This window comes from Dama dama, chromosome 4, assembly GCF_033118175.1.
Source record: "Dama dama isolate Ldn47 chromosome 4, ASM3311817v1, whole genome shotgun sequence".
In the NCBI taxonomy this organism is placed as follows: domain Eukaryota; kingdom Metazoa; phylum Chordata; class Mammalia; order Artiodactyla; family Cervidae; genus Dama; species Dama dama.
The window spans coordinates 43,271,813-43,295,561 of record NC_083684.1 but is presented as its reverse complement, the minus strand read 5'-3'; the positions used below and the strand labels follow the sequence as shown (position 1 = coordinate 43,295,561).

The following is a 23,749-nucleotide window of genomic DNA, read 5'->3' as shown; positions in this document are numbered from 1 at the left end:
AGCAATGCCTTGGAGAACTTTTTGTGAAGATGGAAACCTTGGGTATCTGGACTGTCCAACGTGAAAGTCACTAGTCACGCATGGCTATGGGACACCTGACATATGGCTAAGATAGAGCTGGGGAGCTGGATTTTTCAATTTTTTTTTTTTTTTTACTTCATTTACAGTTAGGTTAGTGGCTACCGTAGTGGACAGTGCAGCTCTAAATCTGAGATTTCCAGAATGATCTCCTTATTCCTTACCACACCTGCCTCTCAGAGGCACTGGCTCCTCCCACACCTCCCCAAGAGTACAATCATTTCCTGTCCATGAGCCCGACACAGCGTGGAACATAAGTCTACTCTGGGGTACATCATGCTCCCCTCTGGCGTTATCTCAGCCATTCAATACAGGTGCAGCCTCTTTAGGACAAGGATCCAATCTTCTCCTTGCTGAACCTCTAGAGGGTACCCAGCCCGCCGCACAGAGGCCCAAACATCTGCCGTGACAGCCAGGGTACAGAGCAGCCAAAATGTTACAGGTTTGGGAAGTTGGGTGGAGATGGGCAGTGAAACGCAAAGGTCAGCTCACAGCCCTGGAAAACCGGGGTCTGAGATGGCTCTGCTCCTCCCTCTCCAGCCCGGCTCTTTCTCAGTCCATCACAACCATGCATAAACCAAGGGCCGGCTCTCACTCACTGGCGGTAAGTTAATACTGTGAGCTCTTATTTCTGTCACGAGAAAGGCTTGGAAAGAGCAGCCTTCCCTCCATTACCTAGAAGCCTACAGTCAAGCAGAACGCCGAGCGTCGGCTTCTATTTTTTGCTTCTCCCCTAAGCACACACACGCTCGAGCTATGTCTCCCCCTGCCACTCCCCAGCTGATATTTAAACCTGACCTTTCACATGTGGTTGGGCTGAAGATTTTTTATTTTTGTTTTTAGGGACTGATTAGAATCCAACTTAGTGGCTAATCAAAGAAAAGATATTACTATTTAAAAAAATTTTTTTTCTTACTTCTGCTGTACGAGGTACTCTGAGTGAGGACCTCAGTCCAGGCTCGACTGAGCAGAGTGGCAGGATTTGAAGCCTGCGGACAGTCTAGCAAGCCACAGAAATCTTTTGCATATACGTGCCAGAAGACTCTGGAAGCTTTCTGCCTGCCTTCTCTCTTGCCATCTCCCCTGGTGAGAGGAGCCATAGCTATGACATTCTTCTTAGGACAAGAGAGAAAAAGAGATGGGGGGAAAAAAGCCTAAAAGCTCCATCCCTTAATAGGGATGCAGGCCAGGCAGCATCCACAAAACACATTCGATGTTCAGTGAAAGCAGAAACTGCCCGGAGGGTAAGACAAGGAGCAAACATATATTTGTTTCTGATGTCGACCACCTGAAGCATCAAATCTTCTTCAGTTTTAAAATTTAACCTCAACACATCAATATCACTCCAAAGAGAAATTCAGCTGTCACTTGCTTGGTGCCTGAGTGAAAGTGAGAAGTCCTCAGAACACACAAACAAAATAAGTCCCTGTTGCCATCCCAAGCTCTTAAAATGAAATGCAAATCCAAGACAGAAGCAGAGAAGCAGTGAAATGGGGATGATCGGAAAGCCAAAACTCCCTCTGAGAATTATACCCTGGAGAAACATACACAGGGCTTGGGCTCCCACACATCCACAGGGCTGGAAGGAACAAATTCAGTCCCCAAGAAGTGGAGAAACCTCACCCAATTCACAGGCAGGTCAGGTGGGGGGAGAGAGCACGCACTGAGAACTCAGTGGATTCCTACTCTTGAGTCACACCGGACAGATGGGTCTTGGTGAAGGGGGGGATCCCATCTCCCCCAACATTTAACCTTAAGGCTGGAGACTGACACCGTGGCAGAAAGTTCTGCCCTGAGCACATCCTCAGAGAGACACAGGGATTAAAAGACACCTCCTACAATCAAAAGCAGAATCAAAGGAGTTCTTAACCTGGTGCAAATGTCCTATGGCCAGCTGGCTACTCAGGAAACACATAGGTGCCTTGACAAGCCATCCATTGCTCCATGCTGTGCTAAAATACAATCCAAATGGATGTCCAGAAAGATGGTCATCTGGACTCAAGTCTAACATCTCACCTACAGATAGAGGCAAATTCAAGCAGACCAGACCAATGGAGCTGAGTTTTTCCTTGAGGGTGTCTAGAATGCATGTGTCCCCAGGATCAGTGGCGGTTCCATCAAAGGGAGGAAGAGAACACTGACTTGTGAGCAGGAGCGTAATTCACAACCACTACTTCCCCCTGTAGAACCCAGTAATGCCTAATAACGCCCACAGTCTTCTCCTAGCAGGCCTAAGGACCAATCAGCCGGGCTGCACACGGAACTGAAAGCTACGCTCTTTCTATTTGCCTACGCTGCCTTCTGCTGAGCTCCTACGACTGAAATAACGGGTCCAAGTGGACACATTCTATCACTCCCACAGGCACGCAGGCTTCTGGCATCAAGTATTTTCATCACTCTCACCCTCATCTTAACAGCGCTCATGGCTTAAGGCAGGCACGGGAGGTGTTGAGGGACTCACCTCGACTGCCAAGCAGTGATGCTGGAAATTCAAGGGCCCTCCGTGACTACCAGGATAAGGTCTTTAGAAGAAAGAACACTATTCTCTTTAAGAAATAAAGTCCGGATCTTTTATGTATGTGCAGGACACAAGGATTCGTTTCATATCTTTTGCATCTGCCCTCTGCTCACGATGCACGGTGTCCCGCAGACTCACAGACAGTGGGTGATAAAAGCAAACTATTTATCTACCACTCAATTCAAGCCTCAGTCAGAATTACTGGTTTTCAAGGTAATTAAAAAGTCTTCACTTTGACCCAGTATGAACCCATCCATTTTCTGTGTCTTCATTCCACTTACATTATATTTGATTTACTCCAAGACCTGCTTCCCCAAGATTCTAAATCTCCAGATGAAGAAAACCCCAATTCCCGTAGGCTTTAAAATCAGTACAGTCTTTTTGAGCACTGATGCCACTTGTAGGTGTGCAACCCCCCCGGGTCACTCTTGGGACAAATAGAATGACTGACTCCTGTGCATCCATGATTGATCAGTGGGTAAAACATCTGCAAACTGCTTGGTAAGAAAGGATCAACGAGTCAATGTTCCAAAACGGAGAACAAGATTAAAGTTGCCAGGATTCAAATTTAAATGCATGGCCGGAAAAACAAATTAAATGCCGTGAAATATAACTCATCAGCAGCAATTAGCACTGAAAGACCACACAAATAAAGATGTGCCCACTGGGGAGCTTTAGCCCTCTGTGTGAATCAGAGCCATTCTAGGATAAAGGTGCTTGCTCATGCTTTGTTGCCGAGAATGACTTACTCCCATGTCAGTAAGGGGGTCCTGTGTCATTCAGGACATCACTGCTGGTCTCAAGAGGTTACCTGGGTCAGGGAATGGAGACCAGGCTTGTGGGGTTGGGGCAGGCGGGGCCCAACCACCACACTTGTGCTCATGAAACTGGTTTGTACATTCACTTGCTATAGAAGCTCTTCCCTAGAAGCGGTCACGGTTCTTTTTACATGAAGAGTCATGGCTTTTGGCATCCAAATCCTGTCCTCTTGGTCCCATTCTGGCTCAGTGAAGCCAACGTGTAAGACAGTCTTCCAGCACAAAGCCATGTACTCCATGACAACAAAGGCTCTGTTAACCAGGATGTGATACTAAAACCAGGCTTTCTTTAATGTGCAATTTTAGAACTTATCCATTACTCATCTATCACATCATTCCTCACAGTGTCTCCCAGGTCAACCGATTCCCAACTATACTAATCACTGGCAACTCACGCAAGGTAATAAAAAGAACCTACCTCTTTAAAGCATCAAGATCCTGGTAACAACACTGGAGAACTTTGGGAGACACGTGGGTGGCTCCTGGTCTGCTCACAACCAGACCTGGCTTATTTAAATAAGTTACACCACAGTTCTCAGATGCTCTTTCAAAGGTAACTGTCCCTATTGAAAACTGCGGTGACACTTTCCTGTACATCTCAATAATTGTTTAACGGAACCTACCAGTTGAGGGGAGTTGTGGTGATTTTTCAAATAGAGAAAGGGACAGATAAAGGGGGGAATGGGAACAGGAAGAAAAGTTGACCCAGAGCCAAATACTAGAGGAAACACTCAAACTTCGCCACACATCCATGGAGCTGGAGGGCACATGTTTCTTACATTGAACCCAAACCACTGTCCACAGGCTCAACACAAGAGTTCAAGGGACTCTAGAGGAAAAAAAAAAGATGTGATGACCAGATGCTTGCTTGAGCGGAGCACAGAACGACTCTCAGAGAGAGTAAAGATTCATAACATCCACAGGACCCAACAGAGTCGACGGGGACCTTGGCCCGCGCAAGCGTCCTCCCCTGGTTTCACTCCCATCGGTCAGGACAGACACACACGGGGGCAGCCTCACCTAGAGCGGGCGTCATGGCGGCCACGGGCCCGGCGGGGTCCAGCTGGAAGCCGCTCATCACGAACGGGGCGTCCGGGGCCGCGCTGTCCACCTTCAGGTTGGGCAGGCTGACGTTCTGGGCCAGGTAGTACTGGTAGAGCTCCGCCTCGGCGGGTGGCGGCAGGCCGCCCAGGCCCAGGTGGCGGCCGTGCTGGAGCTGGGTCATGTTCTGCTGCAGCAGCATCATGTTATGCATGTGCTTCTCGCTGGTCATGTGGATGCGCAGGTTCCGGGCGACGTTGGTCTCATAGTCGCACACCTCACACCGCCAGGTGGGCTTGGTTTTTGGTTTGGTGGGCGAGGGGGCCCCGCAGGAGCTGCCCATGTTGGCCGCGGCTGCAGCTGCCGCCGCCGCGGCTGCCGCTGCCCCGGCTGTGTGGCTGAACACCTGCTCCCCCCCGCCATTCTGCAGGTTCTGCATGTTGTTGAGATGCTTGTCGGACTGCATATGGATACTGAGGTTGCCTTTGGTCGTCGTGGAGTAGTTACACACCTCGCAGCGGAAAGGCTTGTAACCGCACGTGTAGCTCTCGCCTCGTGCCAGCCGGGGGTGGGGCTGCCCACTCTTGCAGTAGACGCAGGAGCCCCCCGGCTCCGGGTGCTTCTCCTTCATGTGCGCCTCCAGCGTCTGCTGGTACTTGTAGTGCCAGTTGCACTTGGGGCACTTGAGTGTCTTGCACGAGTTGCGAGAATGCATCATGGTCATGTGGCCGCCCAGTGAGCGGGAGGAGCCCAGGACCGTGTCGCATTTGGGGCACTCCACGCCGCTCCCCGAGGGGCACTCCCCCACCCCGAGCTCGCAGAGGGAGCCAGCGTGCTGGTGATGGGGGACGAAGCCCCCCTCGTCCCCCTCTGTGCTTTCATTTGGTTCTGGTGCTGTGGCATTGTCTTTATTGGCACTTTCATCAGCAAAGTCCAGCCTCCTGCCGCCCTCTGCCACGTTGGCCCTGACGCCCTCACTGTTAAAGCTTAAACGATTCCTCCTGTTCGCACCATCAAAGACAACAAAGGAAGAAGCGGAATTAGAACTAGTAGAAGCTGTGCCCCTGGACAGGGTCTGGAGCACATTAGGCATTAAGGGGGAGTTAGAAATGCTTTGGTTTGAGAGAGCAAGGTCCTTTTTGCTGCTACTACCTGCCGTGGCCCCAGACTCCTCGGGGGGCCTGTCCTCCAGCTCCTCGTCCAGCTCGCTTGGAAAGAGTCCTTTGCAGCCCTCCTCTTCCTCTTCTTCCTCCTCCTCTTCCTCCTCCTCTTCCTCTTCCTCCGCCTCCTCTTCCTCCTCCTCCTCCTCCGCCTCCTCCTCAGCGGGCTCCGCCTTCTCCGAGAAGCAGTCCGGATCACCCACTTCTTGCTTCTCTCCTTCTGCTGCCCCAGAGTCCTTGCCCTCTGAGGACTTGGTAGGACTGGAGGCCAGAGGCCCCAGGGGGACTGAGGTAATGGGGGTCTTCAGGACGGAGCTGGTGAGCCCGCCAAGGTTCAGGAGGGTGCTGGGGGTCAGGAGACCCGCCTGGGGCTGCTCGGGGCCGGCAGTGGGGCCGGCGGGGAGAGCCTCCTCCCCTTCCATTCGAATGCCACTGAATTTCCCATAAAAACTGTGTCCGGGGCCTATGAGGTTAGCGGTGGAAACTAAAGGGAGTTGGAAGTTTTTGTTTTTTGGTTCCAGAAAACTTACAAGGGGTTCCTTGTCTTTGCCGATCCCTTGGATGATGGCGGAGATGTTCTTATTGCTAAGAATCTTCCGCTCCTCTTCACTCAGGGTCATTCGATGGTCGTGCACCGCGTGGGTCACAAACGAACGGACGTAGCCGAAGGAGAGCTTGCAGAGGAAACACATCAGAATGGGTTTCCGCTTGCCGTAGAGCACGAAGCCATCGAAGGTGGACAGGTCCACGTTGTTGGGAGCATCTTTGGATACGCAGGAGCTTTTGGCGGAGCCGTCGCTGTTTAGGTAATCCTTGTTGCTTTTGTGTCGCACGTCGAATACGCGGAAGCTGTGCAGGACGGGGCTGAGCCCCGCCAGGGCTGAGGTATTCGGGAAAGCCTGGTCTGGGCCCTCAAACCACTTCCCGAAGGATGAGGCTATGTGGAAAGTGTTGATGATCTGGGGGTAGACGGGTGCCGCACAGGAAGGGTCCCCTTGCTTGCCCCCCGAGGCGGCGGCGGCGGCGGAGGGGAGAGAGCCCAGGAAGAGTGACGGGAGAGGCCCGCCGCCGCCCGCGCCCGCGCCCTGGGTCAGCTGGCTCAGACTCTCGACGACGTACGCCGAGCCGTCCGGCTGGAACACGATCTCCCCGGCCAGGTTCTCCACGTCGCTCTCCTCATCCCCCTCCTCGCTGCTGTCGCTCCCGCTCTCGTCCCTCAGCGGCGGCGGCGGCGGCGGCGGCGGGGGGCGGGCGCCGGGGCAGTGGTGCTCCATGTAGGTCTGGAGGCTGGCGAAGGAGGCCGAGCACTCGTTGCAGCTGACCTCCTTGCCGGCGGCGGCGGCGGCGGCGGGCTCGGCGGCGGGCCCGGCCGGGGCGGTGCTCTCCGCGAGGCGCTCATTGAAGGGGGCCCTCAGGCCGTCCAGGGGCCCGTGGCTCTCGCTTGTGGGCTGCTCCATGCTACTGGGTTTGTCGGGGAGGTGGGTGCTGTTGAGTTCAGTCCATTGCTGGTGCTGAGGGATACCGCACCCATTGTCCTTCCCCGAGACGACGGGCGAGTCACAGCCTTCCATGGTAAGGCCTGCGTGGAGCTTTCATTGCACCCAGTACGGATTGGACCTGAAGGGCGGAGGCAAGGGGGAGAGGAGGGAGAGAGGGAGGAAGAGAGAGAGAAAGGAAAGAGGTTAGGAGGGCCGAGGCTACGGTCCTGCACAGAGCACTCTGCCCTGGCAGGCTTCTGTCTTCCACACCCACAACAGAGACGGCGGGGCAGCGGGGACCCCGGGCCGTCGCCCCACCCCGTCCAGGTTCAGCGGGCGGGCGGTGCCCCTGGGTGTCACAGGAGGGGTGGGGGGTGGGGAAAGGGGCGTCAGGAAAAGCCCTTTCTGTCCAGACTGTCAGCTGCTGCACCCCTGGAGACCAGTTTGAATTTGAGTTCTTTGCAAGCACAGCGTTAAAGAGTTAGGGCCCAGCGATCAGGCAGGGGTCAGGAGGAGGATTGTTTTCAACTTGCTGGGACACAGAACAGTGGCCCCACCACATACAGATGGCAACACAAAGCCACCCCTGTCGCCCACACTGTCTGTGGGCCAGGGGAACACCTGGGACAGACGGACAGGAGAAAGACGATTTTGCAGCCCTAGAGAAAGGATGATGAACCTGGGCGGGGACATGCCATTTGATTTAGAAGCGAAGTTGTGCTCTTGCTCTTACTGTCCACATTTTTAGTTTGAGAAATTCACGGAGAAGTGGTTGAGGGCTGCAGGGGTCAAGGGCAAGTATGCAGGCCTGGTCGAGCTCTGTGAAGCCCCTCAAAGGCCCCATGGCTACATTCACCCTGTCCCAGTCTTGAAAATACCGTCTCATTTTACAAGCAGTAAAACTGAGGCCCTAGATCTAAAAAATGACTCCAAAGCCACTGGGACACTGAGAAAGGTGGTGTTCCCAGTTCCCATCTCCCCCCTACAACCCTTGCTTGTGACTCAGCTGGCTTCAGACTTAAAATACAGAGGTGCAAAACATGAGTGTGATGTTTCTAGGAAGATCCACCGAGACTCTCAGTGGGCCGCGTCCGCCACCAGCAGGGAGGATCTCACCCTGCCTGAATGGAGCGCGTTCACCACTGACTGGGTGGGTTTTGCTGTCAAGGATCTCACAGCGAGCCGAGATGGCAGCTGGGCTCCGCCAGCCCCAGCTCCACACCTGCCTCTTACTTATTAGTCGTTACCCAAGCAGCTGTCCTTCAGCCCTGGGGCTTTTCCGTTTCCGACTCCAAAGTGCCACTGAGCTCAATCTGCCCTCGGAGACCTCACGTCCCTGGGGAGGGAGACATTAGATCGCTTGCCTCTGCTCTGCTCCTGTGACAACAACATCACAGGAGCATTTCTTCCGTCTGGCCCCGCTCCTACAGGCGACTCAGCGCCTCGCAAGGTTTTCAGAGTGCTTGCTGTGAATCCCAGGCCACCCTCCCCACCACGCCTCCTTCCTGGAGAAGACTTGGCTGCTTCTCCACCCACCATCTCATTCACTCACAGTGGATGAAGATTTTGGCTGGGTTTGTTCCACCCAACCCCCCCCCCCCTCCATCTTCCCATTCTTTTTTTCATTGCTTGATTCTCGACCGCACAGTGAGCCAATAGCTCCCTCTCGGGAAAAGATGGGGAAAGCAGGTTTACCAGAAGTTTCAGGAGAAACAACTTTTTGGAAGAATATGTCATGTTTTGTTTGTAACACACAAGCACACGCGTGCACACACACCAGCTCTCAGCTTATAACCTCAAATTCCATTACAACAAAGTTTCGTGTGCCTTAGAAAAGATATATTGATTTTAAACAAAGACAACTACACTAAACCAAACCAAACAGCAAACGCAATGAGACAACCTCACAAGGCTCAGCTGGGATACAGGTGAGAATACAGGGTGGCTCTTCCCTAAGGACGCATGTGATTGGCTGGATGACATCTGATTGACAGCTTGGGCCAAAAAGGTTGGCAGGCCTGAAGGGGCGGGAGGGTTAACAGCCGGATTGTAAAATCAATGTCATAAATGCTTGGTAAGTTACAGGAACATGCAGGAAGGGGAGGCCACGATTGATAAAGGAGAACAGCTTTGATGCTTCACCAGGGACTTGTGTATTGACAGCAAAGCCAATCTCTTCTCCAGCCTGGACTGGGCTGAGAAGTCTGCAAAGCGTTTACCAATTAATTGGTGGGCTTTTCTTGCTCTGCTCTCTTCTTCCTCCTCCTCCTCCATAAATCATCTGGTTAAGGGACTGGGACTTTTAAAAAGTCACCCAACTTTGTTTTCTATTCCTCAGCAAAAGGTGTCAAGAAAAGATGACCTTATGGGCAAAGACAGACAGCCTGTGGTGGTGACACGTGCCCCATGAGGGAGCACACGTGGGGGACCCCTCATTCGCAAGGGGGCACCAGCCCCCTGAGATGCTGGTGGGAAAGGAGCCCGCTCGGGATACCAAGCACCTGCTCTGGGCTTCTTCTCAGTGCCTTCTGGCCAGGGTAAGCAGACGGCTTTTGCCACCTTGCTAAGCCACATATGGTTCAGGGCCAAAGAGCCTGTCTTCACCAGGGAGCCTGTGAGAAATGCAGGCGCTCAGCCCTACCCCAGATCAGAATCTGCATTTTTAATACCCTCCCCAGGGGCTGTGCATTACTAAAGCTTGAGTGAGACACTCTGCTTTAGGACAGATCGCTGCTCCTCTGCGCTCGGAGCCTGTGCTGCCAGGTAATCAGGCAGGGTCAGTCTTGGGCTCACTCACCAGTCCCTGGGAGGTGCAGGGATGGGGGGGCCAGGAGAGGGCCAGAGCACAGAGATGCAGGAATCTCTTAACGCTGCCCCACCTTTGGGCCCCAGGACCTCAGGCCCTCTCCCACCCTCCCACCCGGCCAGCAGTTCCTTTCGCTCTGTTTATCAGCCAGTCAATAAGAAAAAGGTAGTTCTTACTTAAGGAGGCAGAAGTCAACTCGAGGTCGATCAGCACTCTGTCTGTAAACATGGTTTCCCGTAAAATCAATGATCTTCAGTTACAGAGGGCAGCCTGGGAACCCAGCGGGTCCCCGTGCTCTCACAGGCGGCCCCCCACCCCCGGCTCTGCGCCCCTTCCTCATCCTTCGGTATGGCTGGGGCTGGCTCACACGCCACAAACCCTCACCCCTTCTGGCCGCCTGCTCCTCTCCAGCCATTTGCACCCTTGAATCCCCTTTAAACACAAGACCACCAGTGTTGGACTCAGTGTGGGTCTGGGGGGTTTTTTTTGGTGGTGGTGGTTTTAAGAATTCAGTTAGATTTCAACAGAGTGCATCTCTTCAGTAAGAGAGTTAAAGGGAAGATACAGGAGTGACCTAGCACTCACGCACTCTCTGCTGAGTGCCTTCCTCCATTTGAGAAGTCCTCTTGTGCAGAAAAGTTCTAACATTTTCATCAGGAACCCCTCCCCCATTCTTGTTCCTCTCACAGGTTAGAGTTTCCTTGAACCTCCCTGTAAAACCCCTGCATCTTTGCCAGTCTCAGTCCTTATTTTTTGAAGATGGTTAAAAAATGGTAAGACTCCACCCTGTTATCCCGGGGGCCCCCCATTAACAAAGTCATCCATCTCCCTCTTTCAACTGAGAAGACGTGAAGTGACAGCTTTATCACTCTCCCTTAAGGAGACAGGCCAGGGCTCCATGCAAGAGTTACGGGGGAAGCTGGTGAAGTTACAGGGGGTGCAGTTATGAGGAAGGGGAGGGGGCTCTGCTGTTGCTCCAGTTCCTGGAGAATTAACACCAACAGTCGCACTGTGTAATTTTAAATTGTTAATTAGCACAGGGTTAATTAGGCGGTCCTTTCACAAGAGGCTGTTTGGCAGAAAACCAAGAAAGGAAACAAAGGGGGGAAGCAAAGAAAAACAAAGAGAGAGTAGAGATGGGAGAAACTGTTGCCTCCGTGAATAACCCGAGCAGCATCACCAGGGAGAAGTGAATGGGTGGGCTCCCGGGGGTTCCCTGCTCTGCTGCAGGAGACTTCAGTGAGCACCACCTTCCTGAAGTCAATTTGGCAGTGGGTGTCAAAAACCTCAAAAATGCATGTGCCCTTTGACTCAGCAATTCCCCCATTCCAGGAAACAATCTAAGGTACCCACAGAGATAGAAGATTATTCATCACAATGTTTGTAACAGGAAAAAAAAAAAAATAGATGGCAATAATCTGGAGAAACAAGGTATTTTCTAAATTACAGTGCATAGCATTCCACTGGATGTTATAAAATATCACTTTTAAAAGAAACTATTTACAGGGGTGGGTGGGGAAATGATCACACAGGATGCTTAGTGAACAAAGCCTATATAGGTTCTGCATGTGGAAATACGTGAGATTTACGTCAAAAAACTTTACAGAGGCAATTGCTAGGGGATGAGGTTATAGGCAACTTCATGTCCTCCTCTGCACCTTTTTTACCCAAAGCTTTTTAAAAATGAAAACCATGTGAAGGGAAGCCATCACTTCTTGAGTGTGGCATCATGGTAAGGCTTGTGGGTCCAACACCACCTGGATGCTTATAACATTCCATAAGACGGGTGCTATTTTTAGCCCCATTTTGAGGCTGGGAAAACTGAGGTTGCTTGACCTAAATGACAAATGACATAGTGTTTGTCAAATAACAAACGAAAGCCTAAATGACAAAACCATAATCTGGCTGTAGAGCCTGTGTTCTCAGTCATTCTGCTATGTTTTCTTGTCTTTTTTTTTTAGTTATTTCTCTCCCTATTTTTTTTTTTTTTTTGCCCCACCATGTGGCATTCGGAATCTTAGTTCCCCATCCAGGGATCTAACCTGTACCCCTAGCACTGGGAGTGCAAAACTTAACCACTGGACCACCGGTGAAGTCCCGTCTTCTCTGTTTTACTTTAATGTCTGTTTCTCAAAGAGAACTTCAGAACATCTGATAGTCGCATTCAATCTTTAGGTACCAGGGTCTGTTCTAAGATCATGGGCTATCAGGATGACTATGTAAAGGAACACTACCAGTTCATAGACACATTCCTCCCTCCTTTTTTTTTTTTTTTTTTTTTTAACTTGGGAGTGATAGAGGAGAGGAGAGTTCAAAATGGACTCTTACTTGGATATCTTCAACAGCAAAGAAGGGATAAAAGGCCCATTATCTTGATTTCTTTCAAGAAAAAAATAAAAAAGCAGTTCCAGAAACTATAGATCGAAAAATGTATTCATCCATTAACTCAGCATTTACTGTCCACCTATTATGTGTCAGATGCTAGAGAATCAACAACAAGAATCAGCTTACATTCTTGTGGGGAAAGACTGCAAACAAATAAATATAATGTTAAATGGCGAAAAAGCACTCAGAAGTAATATAAAACAAGAGAAAGGGGAAGAAGATGTGTATCGTCATTTTGGATTAAGTATATATATTAGGTTTAAAAGGATGTGTTATAGACTATATACTGCAAGTTCCTCACAGTTTTAGAAGAGAGTCGACAGTTGTTGAATAGCATCTGGGGGAGGAAAGGTCCTGAGGACTCAGCAATTAGCTGTAGGTTCAGTAAGAAAATTCACATAAAATAAACTGAAAAATAGCTTCACTTAGACTCAACGATCTGAGAAACGCAGTAGAGGGTACTTTTTTATTTTAATAACGTATCCCAAAGTTTATCATTTCTGTGTATCTAGGGGAGCAGAATGTCTTCCAGATAATAAAGTCTGCCCGCTCTTATAGCTGGAGGATGTTATTACCTAAAGTACCCACTCAAAGGTCAATGTGTCTAGGGACATGCCTTAAAGTCCTGCCTTTTCCCTGGTTCCCGTCACTTAAATCGACAACTTTAGGGGGTGGACAAGACCAAGCACATACATCAGTTGAGGGGACTGATATGCTAAATGGTGGGATCAAGACTTTTTAAAAAAATCTCGGTAAGTTGGAACAACAGGCTGAAACAAACAAGATGAAAATTTGAAAGGAGAAACAGGAAGCCTTGTATTTAACTTCAAGCAAGCAGTAAAACCAACAGGGAATGAAAGAGACTTGGATTAACAGGAGTTCATGCAAAAAAACAAAAAACATACCTGGAGGTGTTCCTTCACTACACATTCAGAGGCAGCCTAAAGCTGACACAACGGCCAACGATGTAGATGTGGCCTCTGGGCTACAGGGGTGCCTCTATCTGTTCCAACTGAGCAGGATCACAGCCCTCTCGTTTTCTCTATCTGTATGAAGAGTTTTACGAGCCATGTGGGGGAATCTGGTAAGAGGTGTACTGACTAATGAATGGCTGACCATGATCAGCTCAAGAGCAAAAAAAATCGAGGTTCCCATTGTAGGCCAAGACAACCATCTTCAACCACGCGAAGCCCTGCCTGCCACATACGATGAGGATTAGTTCTGCATCTTCTACTGAGCTTTAGGGTTTAACTAGGAGTAAATGAGGGGCAATTTATTTAAAAATTAGAGTTCAATTCAATATAAACAAAAATCTGTCTCTGGATTAATTAGAGAGAGTTCCCAAGTGGAATGCTGACCCTGGTTTCATGCGTGGAGAAGGGCATTTTTCTATGGCCAGGAGGTTCCACATCAGGCAGCCTCTTGGGTCCTTTGAAAGGTGAAGATTCTATTCATTCCTGGTGATCCACTGGGTTATTCAGTCAGCTTTATCAGCTTTAACCTCCTCCTCTGTGATCCCACAGCTTTGCATATGGTGACACATTGCAATTCTAGAGTTATCACACTGCTGTAATGATATGTTGACTTGTCTGTTTCTGCCCTAAGGCTATGAGTAGTTGGAGAGCAAGATCCATGTCTCATTTATCTCTGTATCTTCCACATCCACAATGTAACAGGTGCTTAATAAAACCATGGGGAAAATGAACGTATTGGGAGAAATGATAACACTGAGAGAGAGAAAAAAACAGACGATCCCTGGACACATTCCTTCTTTTCCTCTAAACTAAAGAAATGTCTGGTGTAATCCTTCTCCTCTAAATGGAAGCAGGTTTCCTTGGAGAGCCGGCCAATTTTTGGGCTGAGGCAGGGAGAGTGCAAGATGAGTGTGGAGCACCTTTCTGAGCCAGGACAGAAAGAAGTGCTCTAGGAATGAATGAAGAGTGTGCCCAAAGGCCCAGGAGCATCTTCAGAGGCTCTCACTGCCCAAGCCTGGGACAATTTCAGCAAGAAAGTTACATGAGAGTAAAGGATTACAAACCCAGTATATAAAATTAGAATCCATGATTCCATACTCTGATAATTCTTTTTTTTTTAAATGTGGCAGAAGGGAGAGTTCTTGCTTAGGGTGGAAGTCCCACTAACAAATACAGAGGGAATGATAAAGTTAGAACAATACCATCTGGTAATCATCATCATAGTAGTAACCCATTCAGCAAAGAATCAATGAATACTAAAAGCAGTGGGTGAAAGTTTGAGTAGTTACAGAATATTTACAGTCTCAAAGTATCTCCTCACAAGACACTTATTAATTACAGAAGGAAAAAGCAGTGACTTTACACTGGAGAAACCTGGCAGCAGCACCTCCCTTCACCACGTGGTCAAAGCGAGGATCACCAGGAATTAGACAAGGAGCCATCCTGTGCCTCCTGAGAGGATGCACTAAGAAGAACATGCCATCCCTTCTGTGAAATGCCTGCCAAAAAAGTAAAACCCAAGTCTAATCACAAGAGAACAGCAGGCAAATCCAAAGTGGGGACAATCTAATGGCCTAGGCTCTTCAGAAATTTCAGTGTCAGGAGGCAGAAAGACACACTGTTTCAGATTAAAGAGTCAGACTAAAGAGATGTGACCAATGAACAAAACACAGAATCTGGACTTTTCCCAAATAAAGGGCACAGTTGGGACAACTTGCAAAATCTGATTAAGGTCTGTAGATTGGGAAATAGTGGTAGATGAATGTTAAGTTCCTAATTTTGATAACTGCAGTGTGGTTATATAAAAGAGTATCTTTGTTTTTAAGAAATAGGCACGGGTCCATTTAGAGGTAAAGAGGCATGCTGTCTCCATTTTCAAACTGCTTAGAAAATACATGTGTGAGAGCGTGTCTCTGTGCAGACATGCATGAAGACAAACATACAGATAGAAGGGAGAAAATGCTATTAATAACATGGGAGAGGTCTGGATGAAATATATGCGAGAGTTCTCTATTCTATTCTTATAACTTTCTTCTTGTACATCTGAAATTACGTTAAATGAAAAAGAAATAATAAATTGCCCAGTGTGGGACCTCTACGTGTTGAATCTCCCAAAATACCTATAAACAGCCAATCCAGCCTGATCCTCCACCCTTATCTTCATCTGAAATCCATTCCTGGCACAGCTTCATGACAGGAGGGAGGCTTCGATGTGGAGGTGCAGACAGATAGACAGAGGAAACTGGTCTTCCCTTTCTTCAGCCTAAAGGTTCTAGATAGAACTCCCTGGTTGGAGAAGACAAATGGCCATTCTAATTCAGGCAGGATTTCAAATAACACATGCTGAAAGCTATTTACTGTGGCATCCTGATTCAAGACAGATTTCCCTAACCTGGTGAAGAGCAATGCTAAATATAATGGCAAGGATAGCCACCAAAGAAAGCAAGAAATCCAGCAACCTACAGAGAGTGGGCAGCGCTTAACCTAGACTAAAACATATTTGCAAAATACACAATGATGGATAAACTATTCCCACGGTCTAAGAAAAAAAAAAGAGCACCAAGGGCAACCTAGGTTTGGAGATAAGTAGAAACCTCATTCTAGGGGCAAAGAAATAATACCCTCAACTGTTTAGCCTGGAATCCACTGAAGAATCAAATCCAATTCCATTCTGTGCTTTACACAACAACGGTATTTGTATATTGCTGCTGCGTGTAAGTCAGTAAGTGTTAAACCATAAATAGGCGAGATTCCATCCTCTTGGTAGCCATTTCCCTGTAGCCTTGAGAATCATTCTGTAACTATGGCGAGATCAGGGAACACACACATGCTGGAACAGGTCTCCTGTGTTGCAGGAGGACCACTGCCTGGAAGGCCCAGAGAATCGTCCAGGCCCTGGGCTTCATGTTTGCTAATAACTGCATCTGTGCTCTTTCCAGCGTGAACATAAATCACCCTGGAAGTGAAAACTGCTAGCTCAGTCCATTCTGCAGGGAATCCACAACTACCGCGATATTCTGGCTCTGACAGAGTCACGCAGGGGAGGAGGAGAGAGTCGTGAGATCCAAAGCAGAGCCAGGTCTAACAGGCCAGGCTGTGGGTGTCAGGAGAGAGGAGCTGGTATTTACCGGAACAGATTTGTTACTATGTATGCAGACACACCCAAAGCTCAAAAAAGATCAAACCCATAATACAGTAATGAAAAGTGAAACCATTCAGTTTTTACTGATTCTGTGTTTTTCTTAAAAATAAAGTGGGGGGGGGGGAAGTGCAGAATTGGGGGCAATTTAACCAGCTATATGAATATTTGTATCTAACACTTAGGTACTTCCTTCAGTGTCTACCCTGAGACCTCTCCCCCATATCCTGAGAACAACAGGCCAGTATCCTTTGTCCATCACTGGCTTGAATGGTTCTCTCCAGACCTGAATTTATTCACCATAATGCATGGATCTCCCTCTCCTTCCAGCAAATGCAGTCCCTTGAACTTCCCACTTGGATCACCTGCCCCTCCTACCGGCAAGTAGGTGCCTCTTCCCTTCCATCCTCACCCAACCGCCAGTGCTTTTTCTGCTCAACTGGATACCTTCCCTGCTATCCCTGCTAAGTGTGAACAACTACTTCAACGTCTTCTGTGCCAGCACCCAAAATTTTTCACCTCCAATTTCCTAAAAATCCATCTCGAAAGATCCCATTTCTGATCTCTCCGTTTCTCCTATTGGGCTGTGGAGCAGAAGTTAGGAAATGATGTAAAATGTACCATCTGGCCCGTTAAGAGTTTCAGTCTGGCATTTCATGATGTTAAGACTTATTTTAAATAATGTCTTCTGACTAAAGCAGTATGAACACACTGTTTTTAAAAATTTGGGGTATCTGTAGAAAAACTCAATATCTGAAATAAAATCCACCTACAATATCACTGACCAGAGAGCCACTTGGAGGTATGAAGTTTTTAGGTTTTTTCCTTCTTCATGTCTATAGTTATAGATCTTTACCAACCTCAGATCACACTGCTCCTTAAGTGAACTGCCCCTTTAACTTAATTTAGGCATTGAAGTGTTCCCAGGACATGAAATATTCTTCACAGGTTAGAATTAATGACTACATAGATACTGCATCCTATGGACACAGCATAATTCATAATTACTGGACATTTAAGCAATCCTTAATATTTTGCTGTTAATGCTGCACAACAATAAACTCTTCACAAATTTTTCTGCACATATAATAGCAAAATAATAAAAATAAGCAGTAGCTCAATTACTACCCACTTAGTAGGGCCAGGCACAGTTCTAAGAACTTTTTAAAAAGACATTATTTCCTTCGATCCTTTCAACAGACCATTTTACAGATGAGGAAACTGAGGCCTAGAGGGTTAAATGTTAATACCTTATACAAGTTACATACTACCAATGTCAACCTTTGAAACCATAAGCCTTCCTTCCTACTTTAAAACCTAGGCTTTCACCCATAACGTTCCATCTCTATTTCCGTGGGACACATTTCTGGAAGTGTAACTGCTGGCTCAAAAGCTAGGAATATTTCAGGCTGCCTGGCATAGGCCAAGCAGCCCTCTAGGAAAGCCTTTCCAACACATGCTCACTGGCACAAGAGCCTCAATTTTCCTGCACCCTCATCAATAGTGGGTATTATTTTGATTTAGAAAAAAAAAAGTTGTCAATTTGGCAGGCAAGAAATGGCATTTCATTCTCACTTCCATTTATTGCCAGTAAGACAGAACCCATCTGCAGATACTTACTGGCTATTTCTTTTGTAAATTGCCTGTTATTCCTATGGCAGGGATGTGTTGTCCTTTCCATGATGATTACTAAGAGGGCTTCATAGGGTTTCACTGGCCAATCCCCCTCCCACTTGACAGGCTACCACAGTCCACTCCCACGTAAGCTTCTGAATGGGAACCTGACTGTTCACATCGTCAGGCACATGATGCTGCTCTGTCCTTCCCTCGGGGCTCAACTCCTTTCAACAAGTGGACTGTGACCACGGCCTCACTTTCCCATCACCAATCTCCTAAAGCCAGGTGACTCCACCAGCTCTACGTGCTTACAGAGAGCAAGACTGTGTCGCATTAGCAATTCTCAAGCTTTGCTGAGCAGCAGACCCAACCATAGACCCAAGGGAAGATACACACAGATGCCAGCACCCCCCCACCCCAGAACAGAGTCTCAGGCTCTCTGGAGGGGGTACTAAACACTGTTTCTATGGGAAGGGGTGTTAGAAGGTCCCATGCCTCCAAGATGCAGCTCCCTTTTCAAGGTCACCAATGCCCTTCTCAGGGTAGCCAATGGCTCTTCCTCTTTTCCCCTCATCTTCTTCCATCTCCCCTGCATTCAGAAATGCTGACTGTCCCCTTGCAATCTTTTCCCCACCTCACTTTTCTTACATGGCTTTTTGGCTTTCCTCCAACCTCTCTAACCATACGTGGGTGCGCTTTTCCAGTTACTTGATAAAATACCCTGCTATGTTGACCCCCAGAATCTCTCCTCTCTGTTGTATAGAATTAACCAGCATCATACTTCACCACCTCCCTTGGTTCTCTGCTCTTATCTCTGTACATCAACTACCTTAACTACTTCTGTGGTTTCAATTACTGAAATTATGAGTTGACTCCCAAAGCAAAAATCTCCATTCCTGACTTATCACCTGAATGTGCATCTCATACTTTCAGTAGACCACAAGATGTCTGTAAGCGGTTGGCCTCCCATCACGCCACACTTGGCGTGGCTCGACATGTCCAAGCGGAACTGCCCCTCACCGACTGCCCTGGGCTCTCTGGATGGAACTCTTGGTACCATCTTTGAGTTCAGAAAACAGGAAAGATCTTCCTAGCCTTCTCACTGTCATCTTCATCCAGTGCCTTTCCCATGCAAGAGACAGTTGCCAAAATATTCAAACAGATGCTCCCCAGACTGATTTTAACACACTCTAAAATCAACCCCACACTACAAATCAGTCAGCTCTCACTTCCCCAACAGCACAGTTTCAACCCCATCAACACATTCTTGCCTCCGTTTCTGCAGCCCCACACCCGGTGGATGGCGTCCCTCTTCCTCAACATTCATCCAAACCTTGGACGTCCCTTAAAAAGCACAAGCTCCAGTTCCACAGAGGCAATAAAACTCCCTTCCTATCATTCAAACTGCAGTCACAAAATTAAAAGACGCATGCTCCTTGGAAGAAAAGCTATGACAAACCTAGACAGCGTAATAAAAAGCAGAGACATGACTTTGCCGACAAAGGTTCACATAGTCAAAGCTATGGTTTTTCCTGATAGTCGTCAATGGATGTGAGATTCAGACCATAAAGATGGCTGCTGCTGCTGCTAAGTCACGTCAGTCGTGTCCGACTCTGTGCGACCCCATAGACGGCAGCCCACCAGGCTCCCCCGTCCCTGGAATTCTCCAGGCAAGAACACTAGAGTGGGTTGCCATTTCCTTCTCCAAGGCATGAAAGTGAAAAGTGAAAATGAAGTCGCTCAGTTGTGTCTGACTCTTAGCGACCCCATGGACTGCAGCCCACCAGGCGCCTCTGTCCATGGGATTTTCCAGGCAAGAGTACTGGAGTGGGTTGCCACTGCCTTCTCCAAAAGATGGCTGAGCACCAAAGAATTGATGCTTTCAAATTGCAGTGCTAGAGAAAGGCTCTGGAGAGTCCCTTGGACAGTAAGGAGATCAAAGCAACCAATCTTAAAGGAAATCAACTCTGAATATCCACTGGAAAGACTGATGCTGATGCTGAAGCCCCAGTACTATGGCCACTTAATGTGAAGAATGGACTTACTGGGAAAGACTCTGATGCTGGGAGAGACTGAGGGCAGAAGGGGAAGGGGGCGACAGAGGACAAGATGGTTGGATGGCATCGTCAACTCAATGGATATGAGTTTGAGCAAACTTGGGGAGATAGTGAAGGACAGGGAAGCCTGGCATGCTGAAGTCCATGGGGGTCGCAGAGTCAGGCACGACGTAGTGACTGAACAACACTCAAATCACTCAAACCCACCAAACTATTTCTCCTCGCTGAACTCCAACAGTGATCACCACCACATTGACATTAAAACAACTTCTCCTTGTGCCACCTGGGTTACTTTTCTCTCTCCCAATGGACTATAAGCTGCTTGAAGGTGAAAATCAGCTTATAGTTCTGTTCATCTCCCAGCACAGTGCTAAGCAGGTAGTATGAACCAAAAACTTGATTAAGAGCACTCTCTCTTAAATAATATTATTGGGAGTATGCTGATCTCAACGTTACATATAATTGACCACCAAAGACCCATTCCTCCAAATTTGGAGGCTCAGGTACAACACCTGAGTAGTTCAGTATTTTGTGACTTCTTATGTCCCACTCCAAATAATCTGGAAGGTTTGAAGTCTACAAGGGCAGCCCTCATTCCAGTCATCCTAAATAGACTGGTCAAGGAGACAGAAATTCAGACAGCCAAGCAAATCCCTAAATATCTGGGTTTGGGGGGCAGAGTGAGGGGAATCAGGTATGGACAAAGTTTTTTCCTTGTGGAAAGAGCTATAAAGCCATCTATGCTCATGAGTAAAAGAGGACCATGAGTCTACTGGTTCCTGAATTCTTATGAACTAGTTCTTGGTCAGTAGAACTTTTGAGTCGCAGGAGAAACTGCAGGGGTTCAAGGCTGCACAGACGCAAGAGAAACTGACTTGGGCAGATTCTCTGTTTGCACGTGCTGTTTCTGGGACGCAGGCAGAAGCAGCCATGGGCCTCGAGCTTTCTTCTACACCGATCTGATCGTGCGAACAAAGGATCAACCTGTGAGCTGCCTTTCTCTGGTCCTGCAGCAGCACCTGGGAACCCCATCCAGCGTTCCCAGTAGCGGAACTTCTGCTATCCACAAGCTCCACCATCGGACACGGTCATGCTGATGCTGGGATGGTCAGGAAGCCAGGCAAGGGCGAGGTGTGAGAGGTGGCCCTGGGGAAGGAATGTCCCCCTCAATGCACATCTCCAAAATGACTCTTTGAAAAAGGAGTGTGTTTTCCTCTCAGCAGGAAGAAAGCCACACGGCGGGCTCCCCATCGGCAGCGCGCCCTGGCACACGGCTCGGGAGCTGGCACCAGGACAAAACCAACAAGGGTTGCCCTTGGAAGGCTCATTAATGGGGCAACACACACACAGGGCCTCTCACCAGCGCAGGCACAGTGCGCGCTTCAGATCTTCCCGGGCTCGTTAGCATAAACAGCTTTTCAAGCAGCAGGGAGCAAGAGGCACCACTAAATGGAGCAGGGATGGAGGCTGTCCCCGGCCCAGCCACTGACAATTCCTTTTTCCTTACGGCCAAGTGGACCAGCAGCCATGGGGACCTTGGCGGACTTCAAGACAGACTGAAGAGGGTACTGATGCTGTTCGCCCTCTGAGTGTATGTGAAGGACTTCCAAACTCTGAAGCTTAAAACCCAACCAGGTGTTGGGTGGCGGGGTGTGTGGGTGGCAGGGGTAGGAGTAGTGAAACTGATTTGTGTGCCCTACTCTTCATAGCCCCTTCTCCATCCCAAGTGGTAATCAGAAAGCCAATTATGTGCACCATTACTTTTAATCAAGAAAAAAACAGATTGAGATGTATTTACCACTAGCCACTTCAAAGAGTGGCCCTGGTAATTAGGCAAATCAACAAAAGAAAATTCCTTCTTCAAACGTAAGGATCCAAGAGTTTGCACTGCCTTAGCCTTCCAGAAGCCACCTGAAGCAGCAAGTGACGGTGGGTAACAATGGCACCCTCACAAACTCAGCACAAGTGGCCCAGATGATCTTTCTCTTCTCACTGCTCCAGATGCTGCTCTTAGGTCAAAGGCTGCTGTGAAGAATCATTGAGGCCATGTTAAATAGGACGTGGCTTAATCATGCTGGAAAGTCTCTTATCCAGGCACTACTAAGACCAAACAATTGAGTTTGGGAATGAGTGTGGTTATGTATTTTTCCTTAATGGCTTCCTGAACACCCTGGTTAGGTCTGATCCCTGGTGGGGAATTGCCAGTTCGTCATAAAAAGTGATCAATGTAGATCAACACCTTGTGCTAAGTGTCTGAGATGAGAGGACAAACATATACCTGTACAACAAAATTCTGTAGAGCAATTATCCTTCAATTAAAAAATAATTTAAAAAAAAAGAAAAGAAATATATTTATACAAACACACAGACACATGAAAAATTCATGCTGACATCAAGAACTTCAGCATTCTTCTGAAGGGACACCCTCTGTCTTCTCCCCACTCGAGTTCGGGTCATCCCCTCAAAACTTCCAGCTAGCAGCCCTAATCCCGGGCAGTGCCAGAACAAGTTGACGAAAACTGTTCCCGCAGCTCCAGAAGGCCCCAGCGTTAAGCCATGCTGAGATGGGGGTACCCAACCTGGCTGGTTAACAGGGCCCATCTCTTAGACCATGATAATGAAGAGGCTACTGGGGTTCTGGCCCTGGTGCTCTTAGCTTTAAATGCCTGTGAATCATACTTAGCCAAAAACTCGCTGGCTGCTCTTAATGATTTTTATCCGTTCACACGACAGATGTTCACTGAGTGACTACAATATGCACAGCGGCCCTCTTATCAATACAGATTCCCAACTAGCTTGCCCTCATTAGAGGCCAGAAATGCAAAATAAGAACCTGGACAGTGGTAATCATCCAGGCGGGGTGCTAGTTCGAGGAGGCACGGAACTTCACGTGCTGCCGGATTCACAGTATCAACACAGTTATCTGGGTTACCACCGCTCCCCACATTCCTGACCCTTCCTGCTCTAAGGCAGAACCTGTCCTTCTGTGAACCAGAGGTGGCCAGTGACGACCTCTGATGTCCACTGCATTCAAAAACATGGCTCAAATACTGCAACACACGGTTTGGCAAGCCGCGCAACTGGCCCGAGCCCCTGTGGTGCTGGGGGTACCATAGCCCCTCTCCACGCCCCTGCCACTGGGTCTGCCCCTGCCATGCCCCCCAGCCATGCTCATCTCTCTCAGGGGTCTCATCCTCAACCTACATGGGAGTCAGGAACCTAAAGGGAGTCAGATTCCTAAAGGAAACTTACAGATGTCCGAGATTTCCTGATGACCCAGGAGGAAAGCATGCTGTCCCCCAAACAACTCATGAAAAACTGCCAGAAACACTGAACCGGGCTTCACACGAGCACTGCTTCTCCTCGGATACTTGGGTTCACCATCCCCAAGCCTTACCCGGAGGTGTTAGGGCTGGCCTGTCCCACACCCCTGCTTCCACGTGATCAAGCCATGCCCCTCAATAGACCCTCCTTCTTCTTATTCATGACATGGTCCTGAGAGTTTCAGAGAATAATGCAGAGGTGGGGAGTCTGGTTCCTAATGGACTGATAATTGAAGCATAAAGTCTAGGAATTAAAATAAACCAGCTCTGAGAAGCCTATTCACCAACCTTAACTCAGCTTCAAGTTGTCAGCCACCACCCCACCCCCCCACCCTGCAATCATCTGGTTTCCTGT

At 48.6% G+C, this 23,749-nt stretch overlaps 1 protein-coding gene across 2 annotated transcripts in view; it reads right to left on the bottom strand.

Annotated features, from left to right (window-relative positions):
- Positions 1–23,749, bottom strand: part of ZFHX3 (zinc finger homeobox 3) — a 249,272-nt gene that overhangs the window by 154,209 nt on the left and 71,314 nt on the right. Inside the window, exon 1 of one of the 2 annotated variants that reach the window (XM_061138859.1) lies at positions 4,435–7,206. The exons of the other annotated variant lie outside the window; for it this stretch is intronic. Within the exon in view, the coding sequence (XP_060994842.1) occupies positions 4,435–7,186 (2,752 nt within the window). The 5' untranslated portion in view covers positions 7,187–7,206. Of the gene's footprint in view, positions 1–4,434; positions 7,207–23,749 lie in introns of those variants that run through there. 2 annotated transcript variants of the gene reach the window in all.